The sequence below is a fragment of the Sturnira hondurensis genome, unplaced genomic scaffold (assembly GCF_014824575.4).
Source record: "Sturnira hondurensis isolate 20B ecotype Veracruz unplaced genomic scaffold, ASM1482457v3 Scaffold0014854, whole genome shotgun sequence".
Lineage (NCBI taxonomy): Eukaryota > Metazoa > Chordata > Mammalia > Chiroptera > Phyllostomidae > Sturnira > Sturnira hondurensis.
In genome coordinates, this window is record NW_028087485.1 from 11,401,214 (window position 1) to 11,421,554 (window position 20,341).

Consider the following 20,341-nt stretch of genomic DNA (forward strand, 5'->3'; position numbering starts at 1 on the left):
TTACCATAGAAGCCAGAAATTGTACTTCTAGGTGTTTACCCAAGAAAAATGAAAACAATATGTACATACAAAAACCTGTATGGGAATGCTTTCAGTATCACCAAAAACTGGAAACATTCCAAATGTCCTTAAATTGGTGAATGAATAAACAAACTGGTTTATCCACACAGTGGAATACTACTCAGCAATAAAAAAGAATGAAGTTCTAACACAGGCAACAACATGGATGAATCTTAAATAAAGTGAAACAGGCCAAAGGCAAAACACTAATACTGTATGATTTAATTTTTATGACATTCATAAGATAGCAAAAGTATAGAAACAGAAATCAGATGAATGGTTGCTAGGGGTGATTCTAAGGGACACAATTTTAGGGAGACATTGGAAATTTTGTATAACTTGATTATGGTATATACACATCTGAACAATTCACAGAAGTGCAATAAGGACTTCATATCAAGATGGTGGCATAGGCAGACATGGCCCATCTCTTTGCACAACCACAAAAAAATTGCAACTAAAATATAGAACAATCATCGCTCAGAACCGACAGAAATCGGGTTGAATGGAAGTCTGACAACTACCTGGCTAACACTGTTTGGCCTGCCTTGGAGATCCCCAGAGACTCTGCCCCACCCAAATTATGGGCGCACCTAGGCTGCTCTTCCACATGAGTGGTTGGTCTTGGCTTGTGCTTAGTAACTTCCTAAAATCCCCTCAAATAAGCAACAGCTGGCCTCAGTGAGCTCCAGGTCTGGAACTAGCAGCCTAGATTCACGGTTGACTTAGCCTGAGAATCTCCACGCCCAGTACGAATAGCAGCTATCTCAGACTGCTTTATAAGTCAGGCAGGGTGGCCCCAGGGAAAACACAGGTAGGGGCTGACTTCGGCCTACACCATCCAGTAAACCCACAGGGCCAGCACACCCAGTGGACAGCTACAGACATGTTGGAGCACCACTTCACCACACTCTGCTCCTGCACAGCTGATCCCCCAGAGGTGGAGGTTGGTGGTCAGTGGTCACAGCCAATCACTGCAGCTGACTAATCTGGGTAAATACCTCCCACTGATCTGCCAACAGCAACCAAGGCTCAACTACAACAGGAGAGCATACTCAGTCCACATGAGGGGCGCACTTCGAGTTCAAAGCTTAAGTGATGGAGGAGGATGTGCCACTGGACCCTATAAGACACCTACTATATTAGGTTATACTACCAAGATACCACGTCAAAGCAGCTCCAACTGATACATAGAAACAAACACAGGGAGGCTGCCAAAACAAGGAGGCAAAGAAACGTGGCACAAATGAACCAACAGATCAAAACTCCAGAAAAAAAGCTAAACAAAATGGAGATAAGCAATTTATCAGATGCAGAGTTCAAAACACTGCTTATAAGGATGCTCAAGGAACTTAGTGAGAATATTTTTTTTAAACACTGGATTCTTTTTTAAAAGATTTTATTTATTTATCTTTAGAGGGGAAGGGAAGGAGAGAGGGAGAGAAATATCAATTTATGGTTGCCTCTTGTGTGTCCCTTGCTGGGAACTGGCTTGCAACCCAGGCATGTGCCCTGACTAGGAATTGAACCACGATCTTCTGGTTCGCAGGCCCATGCTCAATCCACTGAGCTACACCAGCCAGGGCTTAGTGAGAATATTAACAGAATAAAAAGATCCAGTCAGAAACGAAGGATACAATAATTGAAATAAAGAACAATTCACAGGGAAACAACAGTAGAGTGGATGAAGCTGAGAATCAAACCAATGATTTGGAATGTCAGGAACCAAAAAACCAACCAATCAAAACAAGAAAAAAAAAGAATCCAAAAAAACAAGGATAGTGTAAACAACCTATGGGACACCTTTAAGCATTCCAATATTCACAAAGGGGTACCGGAAGGAGAAGAGAAAGAAGAAGAAATTGGAAATCTATTTGAAAAAATAATGAAGGAAAACCTCCCTAATTTGGTGAAGGAAATATACAAGTCCAAGAAGCACAGAGAGTTCCAAACGAGATGGGCACAAAGAGGCCCATGCCAAGACACATCATAAGTAAAATGCCAAAGGTTAAAGATAAAGAGATGGGAGGGGGTTGTGGGAGAATGGGTGAGAGGTGAGGGGATTAAGTACAAATAGGTAGTTACAGAATAGCCACAGGGATATAAAGCACAGCATAGGAAAGGGAGTAGCCGAAGAACTTAACATGCGTGGCCTGTGGACATGAACAAGAACGGGGGGATTGCCTGAGGTAGTGGGGCGTGCTGTTGGAGGGGCACAAAGGGGAAAAAATCAGGACAACTGTAATAGCATAATCAATAATTTTTTTCTTAAAAAGTACACTAAAATGGACAAATTTCGCTATATGTAAATCATACTTCATTTTTTAAACCTATTTTTCCCCATTTAGTTTTCTTTCAGAGGAATATTTATTTATTTGTTTGTCTGTTTATTTGAGAGAAGGGAAGGGAAGGAGAAAGAGAGGGAAAGAAACATCAATGTGCAAGAGAAACGTGGATAGGTTGCCTCTTGCATGCCCCTAACCAGGGACAGGCAACTGGGAACAGAACCAGTGACCTTTTGGTTTGCAGGCCAGTGCTCAACCCACTGAGCCACAACACCCAGGGCTGTAAATTATACTTTAAAAACTAGACTTAGGTTAATTGTAAATGAATAACAGTACATATTTTAAAAACATGTGGAAATATGAAGGTAAAGCATGCCTGGTACTGAAAGGACATGCTTTAATTCCAACAAGGAAGATAAAGAAATGTATCTCTCTCTTTTCCAGAGCAGAGACTGCCTAAATGTTGAGCCAGGACCCAGAATACTGGGGCTTCAAATGCTTGCTCTCACATCTTCCCTGTGCAAAAGATTGGCTTCCCTAGCGCCCCACCTAATCTTTTTCTAATGGAAGCAGCTTTTAACTTTAGGACATTTTCTAATCCAGGCCTTTGGCAAACACCATGATAAAGAATTTAGTGCTTTTGAAAGTGACATTAGTCCTTTTGAGGCACTTTTCCCCAAAATGTCAAGACGTGTATGCAAGGGGGCATACAAGGAGTAAAGAAGGTGGGATTCGAGTTGCTGGCAGCGCGTGCCTTGAGTAGGATGCAGAGATAAGGGCCCGACCGGGGCCCAGGCAGACTCCCGTGGCACTTCTGTAGGCACAGGTGTGCGGGTCCTCAGATTCTGGACGGGCTCCAGTTGGAGTAATCACGTTCCTTCTCCCCGAGTGCCCTACTGCTTCTGGTGGGCACAGAATTCTCATTCACTTCCTGAGCCGAACTGGTGTGTAGAGTTGCTGTGCAGCTGTTAAACAGCCGCCACATTTCTCTCCATATATGGCCTCTAAAGTGCTTTTGCAAGAAAGATACTACATAAACATATTTTATTATCATGTATTGGTTGCCTTTCCATTCAACAGCAGGTTTTGTGAGGTTCTAACGATCGAATCCAGATCTGTATTCCACAGCACACCAATGTTTAACTCCTTCCTACTCCCCAGCTCCCTTTACACAGCAAGACTTACCACAAGGGTCCGCAGACAGAGAGTCCCTGCAGGAGCACGGGGGTCCAAAGCAGCTACAAGATCCCACACTTTAATTTTTCTGAAGATGAAAAAGGGGACAAAAGTCTTTGTTAAAAGCAAAATTAAGGGAGCACAGGAAGAATGGCAAAAAGTCATAGTGATAAATTATGTATGGTGAATATAGTTTATATGATAAACACAGCTCATAGGAATATATAAAATCTTTTTTGTTTTGAAGACTTGGTTCTGATATTCATTCTTGAACAGAGGTTATTGGTCTTAACAGGGGGAAATGGATGTGATTAACCTAAAAATGAGAAAGGGGTTAGCCTTAACAAAACTGATAAAGATGGGGAATGGTCAAGTTACACCATGCTTAGGGGCTAAGAGCAGATTTTACATATTAGACTTTTTAATAATATAAAAGATCACTTAGACCTAGGAACCTATAATTCTGAGGCATATTCTTTTTGGTCAGTTCTAAGAATGGCACAGGTCACACATACCAGAGGACTGGGTCCCTTTAAAGAGTTTTGGAGCTTATATAAACAAACCCTCATATTTTGATTTAAATAAGAGAAGTTTAGCCCTTCTAAAAGTTAATTATAGGTCATCTCTCCTCGTGATAAATAAGAGACCAAACCCAAGAAAGGTGGGTATAGATCAAAACCACGGGAATGAGGAGACATAAGCTTGGCCCTGGCTGGGACCTGTCAGAACACCCGGAGCCATGTGCCGAGGGCACGGGCATGATGACTGACTCAAAGCAGAAGAGGCAGGCCTGCTACACGTCCCCTGGCTTGAATTGTCTTAATGTGGTGGCAGTATAATCAGTTCATACACTAAGATAAAGATGTTAAGTTAGTTTCTGATGTTTAAAAAGCTGCCAATATGTGACTGTAGCTTTCTATCCCCCAAATCAGNTTAGACCTAGGAACCTATAATTCTGAGGCATATTCTTTTTGGTCAGTTCTAAGAATGGCACAGGTCACACATACCAGAGGACTGGGTCCCTTTAAAGAGTTTTGGAGCTTATATAAACAAACCCTCATATTTTGATTTAAATAAGAGAAGTTTAGCCCTTCTAAAAGTTAATTATAGGTCATCTCTCCTCGTGATAAATAAGAGACCAAACCCAAGAAAGGTGGGTATAGATCAAAACCACGGGAATGAGGAGACATAAGCTTGGCCCTGGCTGGGACCTGTCAGAACACCCGGAGCCATGTGCCGAGGGCACGGGCATGATGACCGACTCAAAGCAGAAGAGGCAGGCCTGCTACACGTCCCCTGGCTTGAATTGTCTTAATGTGGTGGCAGTATAATCAGTTCATACACTAAGATAAAGATGTTAAATTAGTTTCTGATGTTTAAAAAGCCGCCAATATGTGACTGTAGCTTTCTATCCCCCAAATCAGGTACCTTGACAAGATGGTACCTGAGCAAATATACTTTTGTAAGAATTTAGTATGTGCTTGGCATTGCTAGACATGGGATCCATCCATAACATGAATGGATTCTATACTCACTTAAAATTAGACGGAATAAAATAAAGATTATTGAACTTATAACTGAAATGCTAGAAGTAAAGGGAACTGTACTTTCTGGAATCATTCAAAGATATCAAAACTTAAGGTCCTACCACACTAAGCCCTACAGATATCGCCCTCCTACGTTTTAATTTATTAGTAAGTCACTATTTTATACACATATTCTGTTATACTGGATTTGTCCAGTTCTCTGTAATATAGGGAAAAATCAGACAACTATATAACCTAAACCCCAAATATTGATAAAAATCATGAGCAAACAAGTGCAATGAAATAACTAGGAAGAATATTTTGGAAAAGAGTAAACAAAGGAGAGGTGAATTCGGAGAGCTGACCCCAGAGCCATTGTAGTGGGCCATCTACAATCTTTCCGTGCCAAGGAGCAGCTATGTTTAACATCCTGAGGCAGGAGGGGTTCAGATGCAGATGCAAACTCACCCATCATAGGCCCCACTAACTATCCTCTTGTTATCAAATCGAATACAGCGCACCAATTCCTCATGGCCTTCTAATACTCGTAAACATGCACCACATTCTATGTCCCATAATCTGGAAAAGAAAATCGAGTCAAGTAAATTCTCATTTATTCTTTCTGAAGTTTGGAATGTTAAAATAATGTTCTTCAATGTTTTTTTTCAAGAAATCCACAAAAATAAAATAAATCAAGACCCACACAAAAATGTACTGTTCCAATGTAATTTATTTCCTTTCTGCCACATAAGTCAGGTAGAAATATGTATGATTTAAGTTCAAACACTATATATTTTCAAAGCACAATGTTTTATGTAATTCTGTAACCAGGGTCTCCAAAGCATAAAAAGGATGAATTCAACGCACATAGTTGCCTGTGAAGAAAACGACCAGCTAAGGAAAGTAACGCTTCCTGAAATCACCATAAGACAAGGGGAAGCATGTCAGTGCACCCTGCCCTCACAAAGCACCTCCATCTCTTTCCCTGAGGACACTCTCTGCTTTCATGTGCGGGCCAGGACGGTCTTTCTCACACAGTGGTAGTGCAAAGTAAGTTCTCGGTGGCTTTTATATACTAATATACAAAAACTATATGCTTTCAGACCGATCCAAATGATTTCCAGGAATGATAATCTCCTTAGATACAATAATAGCTCTATCTGTTGTTTTTTTAAAATGGGCTTTTCATCCTCTTAATACTTCTTTGAAGGAACAGAGAGGATTGATAAATCACCCAAATACAATTCATATCTGTGTCATCCATCTTTGTGAAGAGAAGAAAACACCAAAAATACTTCAATTTGTGGATTCTTTATAATTTCAAAGACTGGTAACTCCCTGGCCAATTATGTGATGCTAAGAAAACAAAATGCACAATTTCTAGTTGGGAAACAAATCCTGTTCCTCTAAAGAAAAACAAAAAACAAAAAAAGTGTCAGAGAGAAACTGTCTTTAGCTATTTGTTAGCATTTTCCAATGGTAGACAGGTGAAATTTAAAGAAAAGGGCTGGGCTTTCAACCTCAATCTACTTATCTCCCTTGCTCACTTCCTCATTCAAGCAGTACCTTTTAAATAGGTCTGTCTGGTGATAAAATTATTGCAGGGAGTTATTACATCAACAAAAAGCTTTGCTGTGCTGCCTGCCTGCTTAGGGCAAACTTTTGACCTGCAAGAAGCTAAAGAAAAACATTTTATTATAAACATAACACAGTTGAAGACTCGTTTGAACTGTGCACAATGAATGGCATGATGATATTGATCCCTCCTGTGCAAGGGCACCTGCTGCTCACCTGATAGTGTTGTCAGATGAGCCACTAACAACCAGCCTGTCTCTGTACTGCAAACAGGCGATGCCGCGTTTGTGTCCATTTAAGGTCCTTACAAATTCACAAGTACTTGTGTTCCACACCTGAGACAGAAAATGGCATTTGACAATTGATTTGATGCTTTCACTAGTTAAGCATATGGCTAGTGGAGTCCTGGAGAAGCAAAAATAGTACTGGACAAAGTCAACCTCTCAAATCAAAGCAAACAAACGACAAGTTCAATTCATGGAAATATTGGGCTAATTTGGAGCTCGCTGCTATCACATGAAGATTCCTCAAAGTGATTACTCTCACTGTTTTTCTTGTCTTACAGACACACTGTTTTTTGTTTTTTTTTAGATTTTATTTATTTATTTATCTTTGGAGGGGAAGGAGAGAGGGAGAGAAACGTCAATGTATGGTTGCCTTTCATGCGTCCCCTGCTGAGAGTTGGCCTGCAGGGAACTGGCCTGCAACCCAGGCATGTGCCCTGACTAGGAATCCAACCTCGATCCTCTGGTTCGCAGGCCTGTGCTCAATCCACTGAGCTACGCCAGCCAGGGCCAGACACACTGTTTTGAACCTCAGTTTACTCCTGCCCTTTCCACACTCACCATTCACCAGGTGTCAGCTTTTCTCATCTCATGGCACACAAACTAATTACTAAAATTCTGCAGCACACCCCCCAAAATATTTTTGATGATCTGACAAAAAAATAGGTGTAATTTTGATTCATTCATATCAGATGGCTACTGTTGTGTTGGCTATTGTTATTTTTTAATTTGATAATCTAAGGGAAGAGGTTAGTACCCCTGATTAGTCAGGTATTGCATGTTTTAAAAATTCTTGTGGCACATGGGTTGAAAATTGCTGATTTATAGTAACAAAATACATAACCAACCCTGGCTGGTGTAGCTCAGTGGATTGAGCACTGGACTGTGAAGCAAAGAGTTCCCAGTTCAGTTCTCAGCTGGGGCACATGCCTGGGTTGCAGGCCAGGTCCTTAGTGGGGGGTGCGTGAGAGGTAACCACATGTTGAGGTTTCTCTCCCTCTCTTTCTCCCTCCCTTCCCCTGTCTAAAAATAAATAAAATCTTTAAAAAAATAGCCCTTGATCAGGTTTTCACATGGTTCCCCTATTCTTTAGTTGGGGACTTATTGCAAATGTCTTTTACCTTTATAGTCCTATCTCCAGATGCAGAAACGATGTACTTGTCATCAAAGTCTACAACATTGACGGCAGCTCGGTGTCCGACCAGCACCCTCCGGAGGGTGATGTCAGTTGGGGAGGCCATATCCCACACAGCAATGGACCGGTCTTTGGAGCAGGTCACCATCATGCCATTATTGAAACGTAAGTGTAGAACTGCTTCGCAATGATGAATCAATGTGTTTAGCATTTCACCTGTATTTACATCCCACACCCTGGAACAAACAACATTAAGAAGGCTATCTAAGATTTTGATGGTACTGGTGCTACAATCTACGACCAGTATTTGACCATCGTACTTCCCATAATTCCTGCTCCATGTTCATAGTACTACACCCCACTCTTGTTCTGCAGCTTATAGTTGAACTGAGGTACAGAGTATGGGTGGGCCATGAGGTGGTGGTAGGTAGAGGGCTGGACTGGGAAAGTGGGGAAAGGAAGGAGAAGGGATGCTGCTGACGTGGACTGCTTAAGACGCGCTACTTGAAATGTGGGCAAGCGTGGGGGTAGGAATGAGGTAGCAGCCACCTTCACCTACTAATTGGACACAGATCTCAAGATTATTATAAAGCTTCTGATAATCAATCTGATGCCATTAATAAGATATATTCAGGCTGGGAATCTGATTAATAATAGGAGCACTAGCCCTCAGGAACTAGTACTGACATGGGCCAAGAAGCTTCTGTAACAGACTGATTTAGTTAGTACTATGAATTTGAGTTTGATGATCTTGGATCTTAGATTTCACCACAAAGGTCAAAGTCCAAGATTACTTAGACCCTACTTCTGTGCTTCGAATGGGGGTTGGGATCAAGAAGAGCTCTCCACTGTAAATATGGGCATCGCAGCAGAGTGTGGGACCCTTGGATAGCTTGAAAATTTTGTGTGATAAAATACAGTATTTGACTTTGATTACTCGATTTTTGTATATTTACTTTGGTTTTGATAACACATTTTTATTTCCTTTTCCAGTTTAACCCCCCTTTTTCACAAAATCATTTTTTCCTTTATCCTATATATATGATAGCCTTTACACTGTTTCAGCTTCCTTGAGGCACTCCACATGTACCAATAAATGTTAAATGTCGATAACTATAAGAACTGAGTTTGCAATGCCTTTAAGTCAAGACGAGAAACAAGAACAGCCTTTTCTATTTACAGAGGATAACTGGGAATGGTAAACATTTTACTTCAGAGAATCTAACAATGCAGTTAACGGCTTTTTCCTCCCAATTTAAAAAAAAGTTACTTTTGATGCATTATGTTTGCTAAATCCTTTAGCTTAAGGCAAAATTCCTAACAGAGGTTTCCAGCGGTGCTGCTGGTACCCAGAACTCAAGCTGCACTGGACTCCAGCAGCATAATGGCTGTGTCATCAAATCACTAATGCCTCTGGAAATTGAAGGCCCCTCCCTGAGTGAAGCTTGCAATTAAAAACTGCAGGGACGGCAGGGGAGGGCTTGGCAAAGAGAGAGCATTGCTCACCTACACGCATTTTAAAAGAGAGAATGCATGCCTGCACTGCGGTTATAACTACCTGAAAGGAAGGCTTCATTCCTGTCATGTCATTCCCTTGTGAAGTCGTTTTTGTAAGGAATGCAAGGTTTACCAAGTTTTTATAATGGATGATTCCTGCAAATTTAAAAAGGCTGTGTAGTTTCTTAAATGTACCAAAATGTAAACTTACCTTAAGCATTCCTAATTCAAGTTTTCTAGTTCTAGACTGACACAATGATGGGGGGAACTAATGGTTTATTCTTCTTTAGTTATGAAGTTTCAGAACTGTGTTCATGCAGCTATGTACAGAGTTACCATCTATGACAAAGAACAGAGTGGATCTGGTGTTTCAGAGTTCAAAGATCATTTGAAATTTTCTACCTGACCGTGGAATCCGATGATCCAGTTATGATCACCCTCTCGTCATACTGGAGACACAGGACAGAACCTGTGTGGCCTGTGAGAATTCGCTTGCATTCCAACGTGCTTTTATCCCAGATCTAGGAGGACAAACAAGATCCTTTTGATCACTGTGATAATGGGGTGCTGCAGAGACTTGCTGGCTCTATTATGTGTTTGATTCCCCAAAAGAATCAAAGCCCAGAGCAGTGTGGAATGCATTCTTTTCTCTCCGTATAGCTAAGCACTATACATATGTGGCTTCGGTACTAATGCAGACTTTATCCTTTTCATTAAGGAACAGGGGTAGCCTATAATTATGTGAGGGCCAAGAGTAATAGCCCATTCAGTGGAATTCAAGAAGAGAATTTAGCAATCTATTTGGATGCTCTCCTGGGGGGGAAGCAGGTATCTGTCCTTTAGGGAAATGATTTTGGCTTTGGGACTAGAAACAATCTAAAATGCTAACTTACTTCCTGGAAATCACACTTAGAATTTATGCTTTGGATAGTTTTATGAATGTGATTGCCCTTGTTTCTTCAGCTACCTTCCCACAACTGAAGAAAACTCACCTTGATAGTGTTGTCTCGAAGGCCACTGACTATCTTCTGATCGTCATACTGTAAACAGTAAACTCCTTTGCTTGTCTCGCTTCGGCAGTGGATTCTCTGTAAACTGTGTCTTCCACATCTCCAATTAGATTCTATTGTCTGAAAAGAAGGGATGGGAAAGAGGTAGTAATTAGGAAAGGACCAGAACTAAACTCTTACCCGTCGATCCCGGCAACCAATGATAAGTGCTCCAGGCTTCACTCTACTGGCTACGTAGAACTTAAGGCAAACTAAGAAATTGCTTTAAAAAAGGCCCCTACTGAAAATTATAAAACATTTTTTCCATTTGTAATTAAACATTTATTTCCTAGAACTCTCTGCATATAATTAATCCAATTAAATAATAAACCTGGTGGAAAGAGACTGCTCACCAATGGAGGGCAAGCTGTGAACCACCTGAGGTTATGTGCTCAGGGCTCCTCCTACCCGTGTGGCAGCCACTGTGCCCAGTGAACTTCCGTGGAGGCTCGATTCAGAAGGTATCTGAGTACCAGGTTAAGAGCGCAACTTTAGCAGTCTCACTGCTGTTATGTGAAGACATCATAGTCTTTCTCTCTCACCTATTTATTACTAAACAACTTTTAAACACAAATTTTTGCCTAGCAACTTACTATATTTTACTTACTCTATTCTCTTACCAAGAAACTGTTTGTTGACCTACATCTATAAACCTTAAACCAAGTTTGCTGTAATGATGTTACTGAAGATCATTGTTGATTCTCTAGTATTTTGTAAATACACAAATATACATAGATTCTTACCTCAATGTCTTGTATAATTTTAGGATAAAGTGCTCTGTAAAACGAGTTGGGAGGAGCATTCCCATCAGGAGGTTTGTTTTTGAATAGATACTGTCCCCTAAAAAACAACAAATATTTCCCAATAAAAATCGTAATAGTATGCATTCCCGAGGAGCTTCATATTTCTTCAAAGTATTTTCACAGTTACTACTCCATATGTCTCCTTAACTAGCATAAAGAGGTGTGACGTTAAGTCTGATTTCAGGAGTCCCATGTCAAGGAGTAACTTTCTGGGCTCTAAGGAACTGGGCCAACCTCGATTTGTTTTTGTCTGAAATGTGGTGATTTCCAGTGTAGAAGATGTGCAGATCAGGTCTTCAGGAATATTATAATGTCAACAGATAAATGAAATACATATACTGAGAATTTACCCGCTGGGCTATCAGACCTCTGGACTGACAGACTTATTGGCCTTGCCTTTGGAGAATTTTACCTGAGATGGTGAGCCCTCGCTTTGGACTAGGTGCATGCCCCACGGTCTTACTTCACTGAGGGGAGTGGTGCTAGTCAGTGGAGCCTAGCACCACGGGCAGCTGGAATGCCTCTGTCACGGAGAATATTTTTTTTGTTTTCATTTATGTGGGTTAAGGTGTGTTGGCAACTCAGGCACCCAGGCTGCTGGTTGGTAACCAGTGTAGCTATGATTTTAAAAGAGCAATCTAGTTCATTTGCACAGAAAACAAAGGGATTGCAGGAGTGTTCAGAAGCAGGTATGGAAGAAGATGAAAAGAAATGCCTAAAAGCACTGTGCTGTCAAGTCTAAGGCATGAAATTGACTTTCACAGGTGTGTTCCTGGCTATGTACATACACACATGCATTTTACTGCCTTTCCTTGATTCCAGTGAGCAACATTTGTTAGCATCTCCTTCCTTATGACAGCACATCTTTGGAATACTCATATCCCAAGCTAGATCTTTGCTACAGAAAAAAATCAGTAAATGGCAATCACTTCCTGCTGGGTAAAAAATTTAATTCCTTATCCTGAAGTTAAGAACCCACCAAACACGGTGTGGAAGCTAGTAAACCCCACTATGGGTGTACTAACTGCTGTTCTCACTGGCACCGTGCCTTGCAAAGTGGAGATAGGCAGAAATGCCTCTGAGTGTAATCCTGGCACCAGAGAAACCATGTTTTCTCTGGGCCAGTCATCCACTCCTCCCTCTATAGCTCCATTACAATATAATTAATTGTTTCATGTCTCCAGGAGCGTTTCTCCCCTGCCCTCTTCCTATTATACACCTTGAAAATTAGTTGAGGAAATTTCCTATCAGGAAGGTAGCTGCTGGCTCTGACTTGTGTGTTAACACAGGGAGGGAAATCTACAATGGAGCCCTGGCTGGTGTGGCTCAGTGGATTGCATGCCAGCCTGCTAACCAAAAGGTCGCTGGTTCGATTCCCAGTCAGGGCACATGCCCAAGATGCCAGCTAGGCCCCTTCCCCTCTCTCTAAACAAATAAACAAAATCTTTTTTAAAAATCTGCAAAGAAGAAGCTAAAATAATAGTTTTTAAAAAGGAACAAAGGATCACGCTATAGGATACACCAACAAAAAGAAAAGGGCTAAACAAGATACAATGAAATAATTCTGGATTAAAGGTACTCTTTTCTAAATAATCTCATTCTAGAAACACACTGAAGACAAACAATAGATTTTGAAGAGATTCTAAATCTGGCTAATAATTATAATAATTCAACTCCAACATCATATAATCAGGTAGGAATCACTGTATTAATCGTGCAGATAAAAAAATCAAATGTCGGGGGTTGAGTAACCTGCCAAGGTCACACAGCTAGGGGGCGGAGCCGAGATTTGAATCGAAGTCTGACTTTGGCTCCCACCCCTTAACCACTTTGTTGTCTCTCAGGGCCCACTATTCCTCAGCGATTCCTGTCCTCCTCTTACTCTCTGGTTACACACACTACCTAGGTTTTCTTCATAAGCAATGAAACTCCACACCTAAGGAAAGAGAAATCATGTCAACCTTGACTGAAGTTGATGAGATAACTGCACTGTAGTTACCCTGACTTGCTAAAGTATATGAATTTCTTTAAATCAAAGGGATTACAAAAAAGGGTGGCTAGGTATTCAAAACTGGCTCCTCAGTCTATGTACGTTGTAAGTCAAAACCTTTCACAATGGAAGCTCTTTGACAACAGGGACCGCTGCTATATGAAATGCCTAGAGTCTCTGAGAGTGTAAGTGCCTAATAAATGCTAAATATTAAGCTCAGAATGTTATCACAAATGTGATCTGCTGATTAAGAAAATGGACTTTTCCCAGGTTGTCCTTTATTGTACTTTTAAGAGTTACCATTACTGAGCAGAGAGAGCATATTCAGTATTACTCAAGAGAGAAACTGACAGAATTTATGGCATAGAGTCAGACTGTCAAATTTACCTAGATATAAATTACAACAGCAAAGTAGAAGTTAAATCAAAAGCTTTATTAGAAAACTGTATTTACTTATTTTTTGGTTGGAAAAAATGGATGGAATTATCAAAGATAGCATTTGGGAAAAGGTGTAACAGAAAGACTTTACTGATTTAGTAGGCTCAGTAAGATAACTTGAGGAATAAAATGAAAGACTGATCATAGACCAAATTTTTTTAAAGAGTGGGAGGAGGATACCAACACAGGAAAAAGGGCAACATGTAGAAAAAGAAACAGCCACAGAAAGTCAAGGGCATACTGGAAGAGGTCTTCATGGGGTACCAAAGACAAATATATTTGTAATTTCATGGGGCTGTATCACACTAACTTGATAAATATGGCCAAAAACAAAGGAATGTAGTCAGAACCCTGATGGACACTCGAAGAGTAGGAGTGGGTTCCTGTGGTTGAAGAGACTGAGAAAGAGTGAATAAGTTGGATCCTGGATTATTTCTCTGCTATACCGTTATATACCCCTTTCGAAAGGCCAAAAGGCCACCTCTCCAATGATCTCCCCCCCGCCACCGCTCCCTACTGCTTACAGAACAGACCTTGCTGTTTAGTGTCAACTGTAAGCAAAATTGTGAAGCCTGTGTTTATGTCCAGCATTTTCACATGCATCTGCCAAAATCTGTCTGTGTATTTCCAATTCTCCCTATCTTCAAAAAAGACTTTGTAAGCTTCTCAGTGTCTGATAAAGGTTCATTGTCCTTTACAGTCCAAATGGGAACTAGATGTATTTTAACAGGGAACAAAACCTTCATAGCTATGGGAATGAATCTCTATAACAGAAATTTCAGGTCAAGAGTTATTTGGAGGAGAGTTTCTTTTCTTTTCTCCCCCCTCACCCCCCACCAGGGGTAGAGGAACATTCCTAGCTGCCCTAACATTTTCTCATGCAAGCAACTACTTGCTCTATCTGCAAGGCTGGTCTTGGCAAGCTTAACAAAATGATGGATTTTGAATACCACATAACTATATACTATTTTGCTTTTTCCTACTATAAGAGTTAATTCCCCAAAATGAAATAAACTATGAAAGATAAGGTTTCTATTTTCCTATATTGTGAAATAAGTGATAAAAAACACATTTGGGAAGGAGACATAACAAAATACTTTCATCGATGCAATTTTTAAATTGCCGAAGAACTGCCTGACATTTGCTTCCTTTAATTACATTTGAGAGAAATCTTAAAGTCTTCCCAGTAGCCAGAATGACAGAAATCTCTTGCAGCACTTGGTATAATATTTACAGGCCATTTTGTTTATTGCTTATTAATTAATTTCAAAGATGAAAGAAAAGGAAGGGAGCCAACCACATTTTTATGAAAATTGCTCAGAAGAGCTGGCCCTCCACTCTGAGCTGTTTTGTCATCGGTGTGGTCTGAGAAAAACAGGTGACAGGACTATGGGCTTGGGTGACACTGAGCACACCCCACCTGCCGGTGTGACTCGGTCGGCCACAGCACGGAATGCCACCTTTATTTTATGGAAATATTTACACCTGACTTTCTTAGAGTGACATTCTAGGGGCATCCTCTGGCTGAAAATGACACAAAGAAGGCATCTTCCGGAAGTTCGAATAAACTGATACCACTCTGGTAAGAAAACAACAAAATGCTGAAGTCTCAGGCTGCTGACTATATAATAATGCTGTAAGGAATTCAGGATTAAGCAGTAAAATCTTGAGAAAATATGAGTCTTATGAAGCAACAATTATTTACACCAAATTCCATCTTTCACTCTTCTTATGGCTGTAGTTCTTATTCTAGTTGGGCATAAAAATAATTTCGATTGCAAAGGTGATAAAACACCACGGGCAGGGGCTAAAGGCAAGGAATCTTCTGAAGGAGAAAATTATTTGTTCTGGACAGGTTTAGGGGAAAGCTGAATCTGGTGGCTTCTTTGTGATTCAAAGGCATCTACCTGCCTTATAAATTGCCCCTCAGCCCTTTTTCAGGGTACTGCTTTTGTCCAGAGAACAGAATATGTTTTAAACAGGAGGGCTGGTCAGTTTTTCATTATTTTTTGCAAAGCAGTATGAGCACATTATTATGTCATTTATGTGTCATTGGTCAGAAGAAAAACTGCCAAGTACATGAACAGCTCGGACATTTTTTTGCTATCAACCAGCAAAATCACTGTAGTAAATCAGAAATGGCCTCACTGGTTTTCAACGATATTCCAGTGACTGTGCGGCCAGGTTCTGAAGCTCTGTAACGGTAAGAAAGTTAAAAGGCTCACCACCCTCTCCGTTCTGCCAGGCCTCTCCACAGAGAATCTGTCCTGACCATTCTCTCAATGAGCTTTTTCCATAACATGCCGTCGGATGTCACTCGGTACCACTCCTTGCACACCAGTTCAGCAGCACAGAGAGACCTGGCATCCAGGTAGGACAGAATGTTCTCCGCGATGTGGTCCAAACCCCGAGCTTTTGGTGGCAAGAGGAGGCAAAGGAGAAGAACAGAGGTGGTGAATGGCTTTTTACGAATGGTTCTTTAAAACAGGACAGCTTTTATTCTATGAAGGCACATTACTGTTTCTAGCGCAGTCCAGTTTCTTTTTCAAACAGAGACTTGGGTCAAATGAGTGTCAATAATTTTTCCATAAGGTTACAGAAATGAACAGTATTTTCTATCTTCCTCTAGATAAGGAAGTTAAAGCTAACATCCAGCAAACCCCCCAAGACATTAAAAATAAAAAGGATCTCAGAAAACAATTCACATCTATCTGTATGGATTTCAGCACTAGGGGATGTTCTATGGATGGCATCTCCAACTCTGTGATTCAGACCCCCCCAAATCTCTATATTAGGTCCATTTCTCATTCTGTTTCTATTACTGCTGCAGTTCCAAAGCTGTTCAGTAAAAGAAATATCCTTTAAATGTACTGGGGGAGAGGCACTAAGTCAGAATGTGCTGGGTTATGGAATTTTGGGCATGCAGAAAGGAGAGAAGGAAATACAGATTGGTATAGGAACATCCCGAGAGGGAAGACAGAGAGGTATGTTTAAGTTCAAGGATGAGTTTAATTTCAAAGTTTAAAAAAAAGACTATATTTGAGAATAGTTGCTGCTATAAAACTTAAATGACAGTTGACCAAAAATGAAAAAAAAATCCCAGACCCACAGATAACTTGGTTAGAATTTCAGTCTATTTTGTTGGATGTACAGAAAAAAAAAACCCACAACCCCNCCCCCCCCCCCCCCCCCCCGCCGAAACAGTGGACAAGTAGATCTCGGGAAAGATGTGTAAACTAGATGGGCTTCCCAATTAAAATTCTCTACCACTCAAATCTGCAAGGAGGCCTCAAAGGAATAGACCCTATAAAATAGGATGATCACACTAATAAACCTCTGGCTGCTGTTCTAATTCACAAGTGAGACAAAAACATTCGAGGTTATTTCTCTTTATGGGTTACATATCGAAGGTTTGCTAAACACTTCAATAGTGCAGGAGGACTCCTTCAAACTCTGACTTCCTCAGGCACAAACTTAATAAACAAAAAAGAAGGCCAGACTTCATTTCTGCCTTTCCCCTGAATTGTACAGACACACTTGGACGCCATTAACAACATCCAAATGTGTTTAAACGTTATTCTAATTATAAAGATTGTATGAGTATCAGTCACACTTTTCAGCAGATTTAGAAAAGGAAGCATTAAATGAATCTTGTTTGGCTGGCATCACATGTTCATATTTAAGCATAAGCAGATGGAGGCATCCATCACCTCAGTCTTATTAAAGGAACATTATTATAAGCCAATTAAAGATATAATAATCAGTTCTTCATGCAAAATACAGTGATGATACAATTCCTGCATCTTTATACTGAAACTTTCTACACCATGAGAAGTTTCCAAAATCTATTCCTGTGCTTTTGATGGCTGCCGTTGAATTGCTCCTGATCTCTCACAGTGTCCCTATAATAAGTCTTCGGAAGTAATTTCACCTAACACTCCCAACAAACCCATTACATTAATGGATTACAGGCATTTTTTGAAGCAGTTTGGCTTACTAAATGTAGCCAGATGATGTAGGTTTGTAAGTTAAAATGGACATAAAGAATTAGACTGATGAGTGAATCTTGTAAAGTGGTCAGCAGACACACACCAGGGATCAGTATTAGGCAGAGGGCTACACTGGCCTAATCAACTCCTGTTCAGTTCTTAGTGGCACATGCTTGGGAGAGCAACGAGTCTCAGCGAGTGGGCACAGCACAGCAGCGAGGCGCTCGCAGGTTGTTCAGACAAAGAAAACTGATGGCCTGAGGCTGAAACAAAATCCAATGAGTAAAGAGGGGGCAGAATCCTATTCTATTTAACAAAAGATACAGGTATAAATTCAGCTTTAAAATGGTTATTTCTAAGTTATACCCAGGCATTTCTTTTGTTTTAAAGAGCAATGTAAATTACAATTTGGAAAAACAAATATTAAAAAAAAAGCTATAATTGGCAAAGATTAAGCAAAGTTGTAATAAACAGTTTTGGGGAAGGTGTCAGTTGGTATATTTTTCTTAGATGATAGTTTGGCATGTGTTATAAAAGCCATAAAATTCTCATCATTTTTTAATATAGGAATCCCACTTCTGGTATTTTTCCCTAGGATGTCCAAAAGATTACTGAAAATAAGAATGTCCACCACAAATTATTTATAATAGGGAAGACATTTTAAACTACTTTAACGTTCAATAAAGAGATTAACCATGTGTTTTAAACATCACAAAGAATTAATCCTATAGGGGAAAGGGGAGGAGACAGTGGGGAGAAGGGTTTTCAGGAACTACTATAAAGAACACATAGACAAAACCAAGGGGGAGGGTGGAAGCAAGGGAGGGAGGTGGGTTTGGAGGGGGAGGAGGGGGGGGAGAAAATATAGACAACTGTAAGTGAACAATAAAATAATTTAAATTAAAAATTTTTTAAATAAAATAAAATTAAGCCTATAAAAATGTTTTTAAAGAATACTTAGGAAATACATTAAGAGAAATATTAAGAAAAAAATGTTACAAACACATTAAGATCCCAGCTTTAGAAGGAAACACACACACACACACACACACACACCTAGAAATAACAAGAAGGCTATGTGCCAAAATATAACTATCACATCAGTAGTTCTCTTTCAATGGTGTGGCTCTGGGAAATTTTATTTTTATCTTTTAAACTTCGCCTACGTCTTGTACTAGATCACCACCATTCAGTAGCACAACCATAAAACCTCCTACATCAAAGTATTTTAAGTTTGTGTATATGTGCATATATGAATACTTCAGTGTGTTTGTACACACACAGTTTACAATAGCTATTTGGTTACTGTGCACAGTGAGATTGTAAAGCCTGGAATTTATATCCTGAGATACTCCTAAAATACTCAAAAATGTTTCTTATTCATTCCTACAATTTAAATATTCTGTTGATAAAACTCCCTTAGAAATCCAAAGCCAAGTATAGCAAATTAACATCTCTTGAAACTAACACACATCTCAAACCAGAAAAGATGTTACTTGACTGGTATGTGGGTAAAAAGGGAGAACATAGGGAAAAGAAGAGTTTCTGTTTCCAGAGTTTGATTTTTTTTATTTATACTCCAAGAAGGTACGATTAAAGGACTCAGTTTATAAAAATCAAGCCAATAAAGACTTTTAAAAACAGAGATGTATAGCTGAACATCCAGTACCATTACCATTGTCGTATCTCCCAGGCAAATTAATGGCTCACAAACACCCGTAGACGTACCTGGCAAAGCAGTTATGAAATCCCTCTGCAGCATAGGTTTAAGATACGAGTTTATGTGCCCATGTTGGTAATGGCACATTTGGGATATAAGATGTTCCACAAATTCCACTTGATCGGACTCTGACCACTGCTCAAAATATTTGACACACAGTTCCTTTTCCTTCTCATAGCTTGCCGAGAGCTTCCGCTGCTTGGGCACAATCATACTGGAAGTGCCATTGGCAAGTTTTGTCTGTAGAAGGGGTGGATTAAAAAAACATACAATCATAAGTATTGAAAATGAGGGAAATGCATAATTTGCTGGTCTTGCATGCCGTGTTATGTCTATATGACGGAGCTCACTCTGTTACTCTATTAGTAATTCAATGTTTGTGAACAGCAATCACAAGGAAAACTACAAAAATACCACATTAAGTTGGCAATTGGAATACTGCAGTATGACTAGGCACCCATTTCCAAAAGTTCACAGGAAGACATTATTTGGAGATATATAGATGAAAATCCAAAGTTGAAAGCATGTTATTACTCCCAAGCAAAAAAAGCTAATTTGCTTTTTCTGTATACACCAGTTATTAGACATTTATACAATTACTGACAACTTATTTTTTAATAGTGAAATAAATTCTCCATACAAAGAAAGGCCAATGAATAATTTGAGATGCTGCTAAATTTGGAGCTAAAGCTTAAATAACAGTTACATGTTTCATCTACACTTACCGTCCAAAAAAATCCCATCTCCACTCTCATCAAAATTATATGCTATAGCCTTGGCCAGTGTGGCTTGGTTGGTTGGGGCATTGTTCTGT

The 20,341-nt window shown here is 40.0% G+C and overlaps 1 protein-coding gene across 5 annotated transcripts in view; it reads right to left on the reverse strand.

Annotated features, from left to right (window-relative positions):
- The window catches only part of BTRC (beta-transducin repeat containing E3 ubiquitin protein ligase), a 187,246-nt gene that overhangs the window by 12,004 nt on the left and 154,901 nt on the right, over positions 1–20,341 (reverse strand). For all 5 annotated transcript variants that reach the window (XM_037064110.1, XM_037064109.1, XM_037064108.1 and 2 more), the window contains 9 exons: positions 19,536–19,767; positions 16,044–16,230; positions 11,331–11,427; positions 10,531–10,668; positions 9,941–10,059; positions 8,028–8,277; positions 6,839–6,957; positions 5,516–5,626; positions 3,531–3,609 (listed from right to left, as the gene is read on the reverse strand). In XM_037064110.1, coding sequence (XP_036920005.1) covers positions 3,531–3,609; positions 5,516–5,626; positions 6,839–6,957; positions 8,028–8,277; positions 9,941–10,059; positions 10,531–10,668; positions 11,331–11,427; positions 16,044–16,230; positions 19,536–19,767 — 1,332 coding nt within the window. The remainder of the gene's footprint in view (positions 1–3,530; positions 3,610–5,515; positions 5,627–6,838; positions 6,958–8,027; positions 8,278–9,940; positions 10,060–10,530; positions 10,669–11,330; positions 11,428–16,043; positions 16,231–19,535; positions 19,768–20,341) is intronic.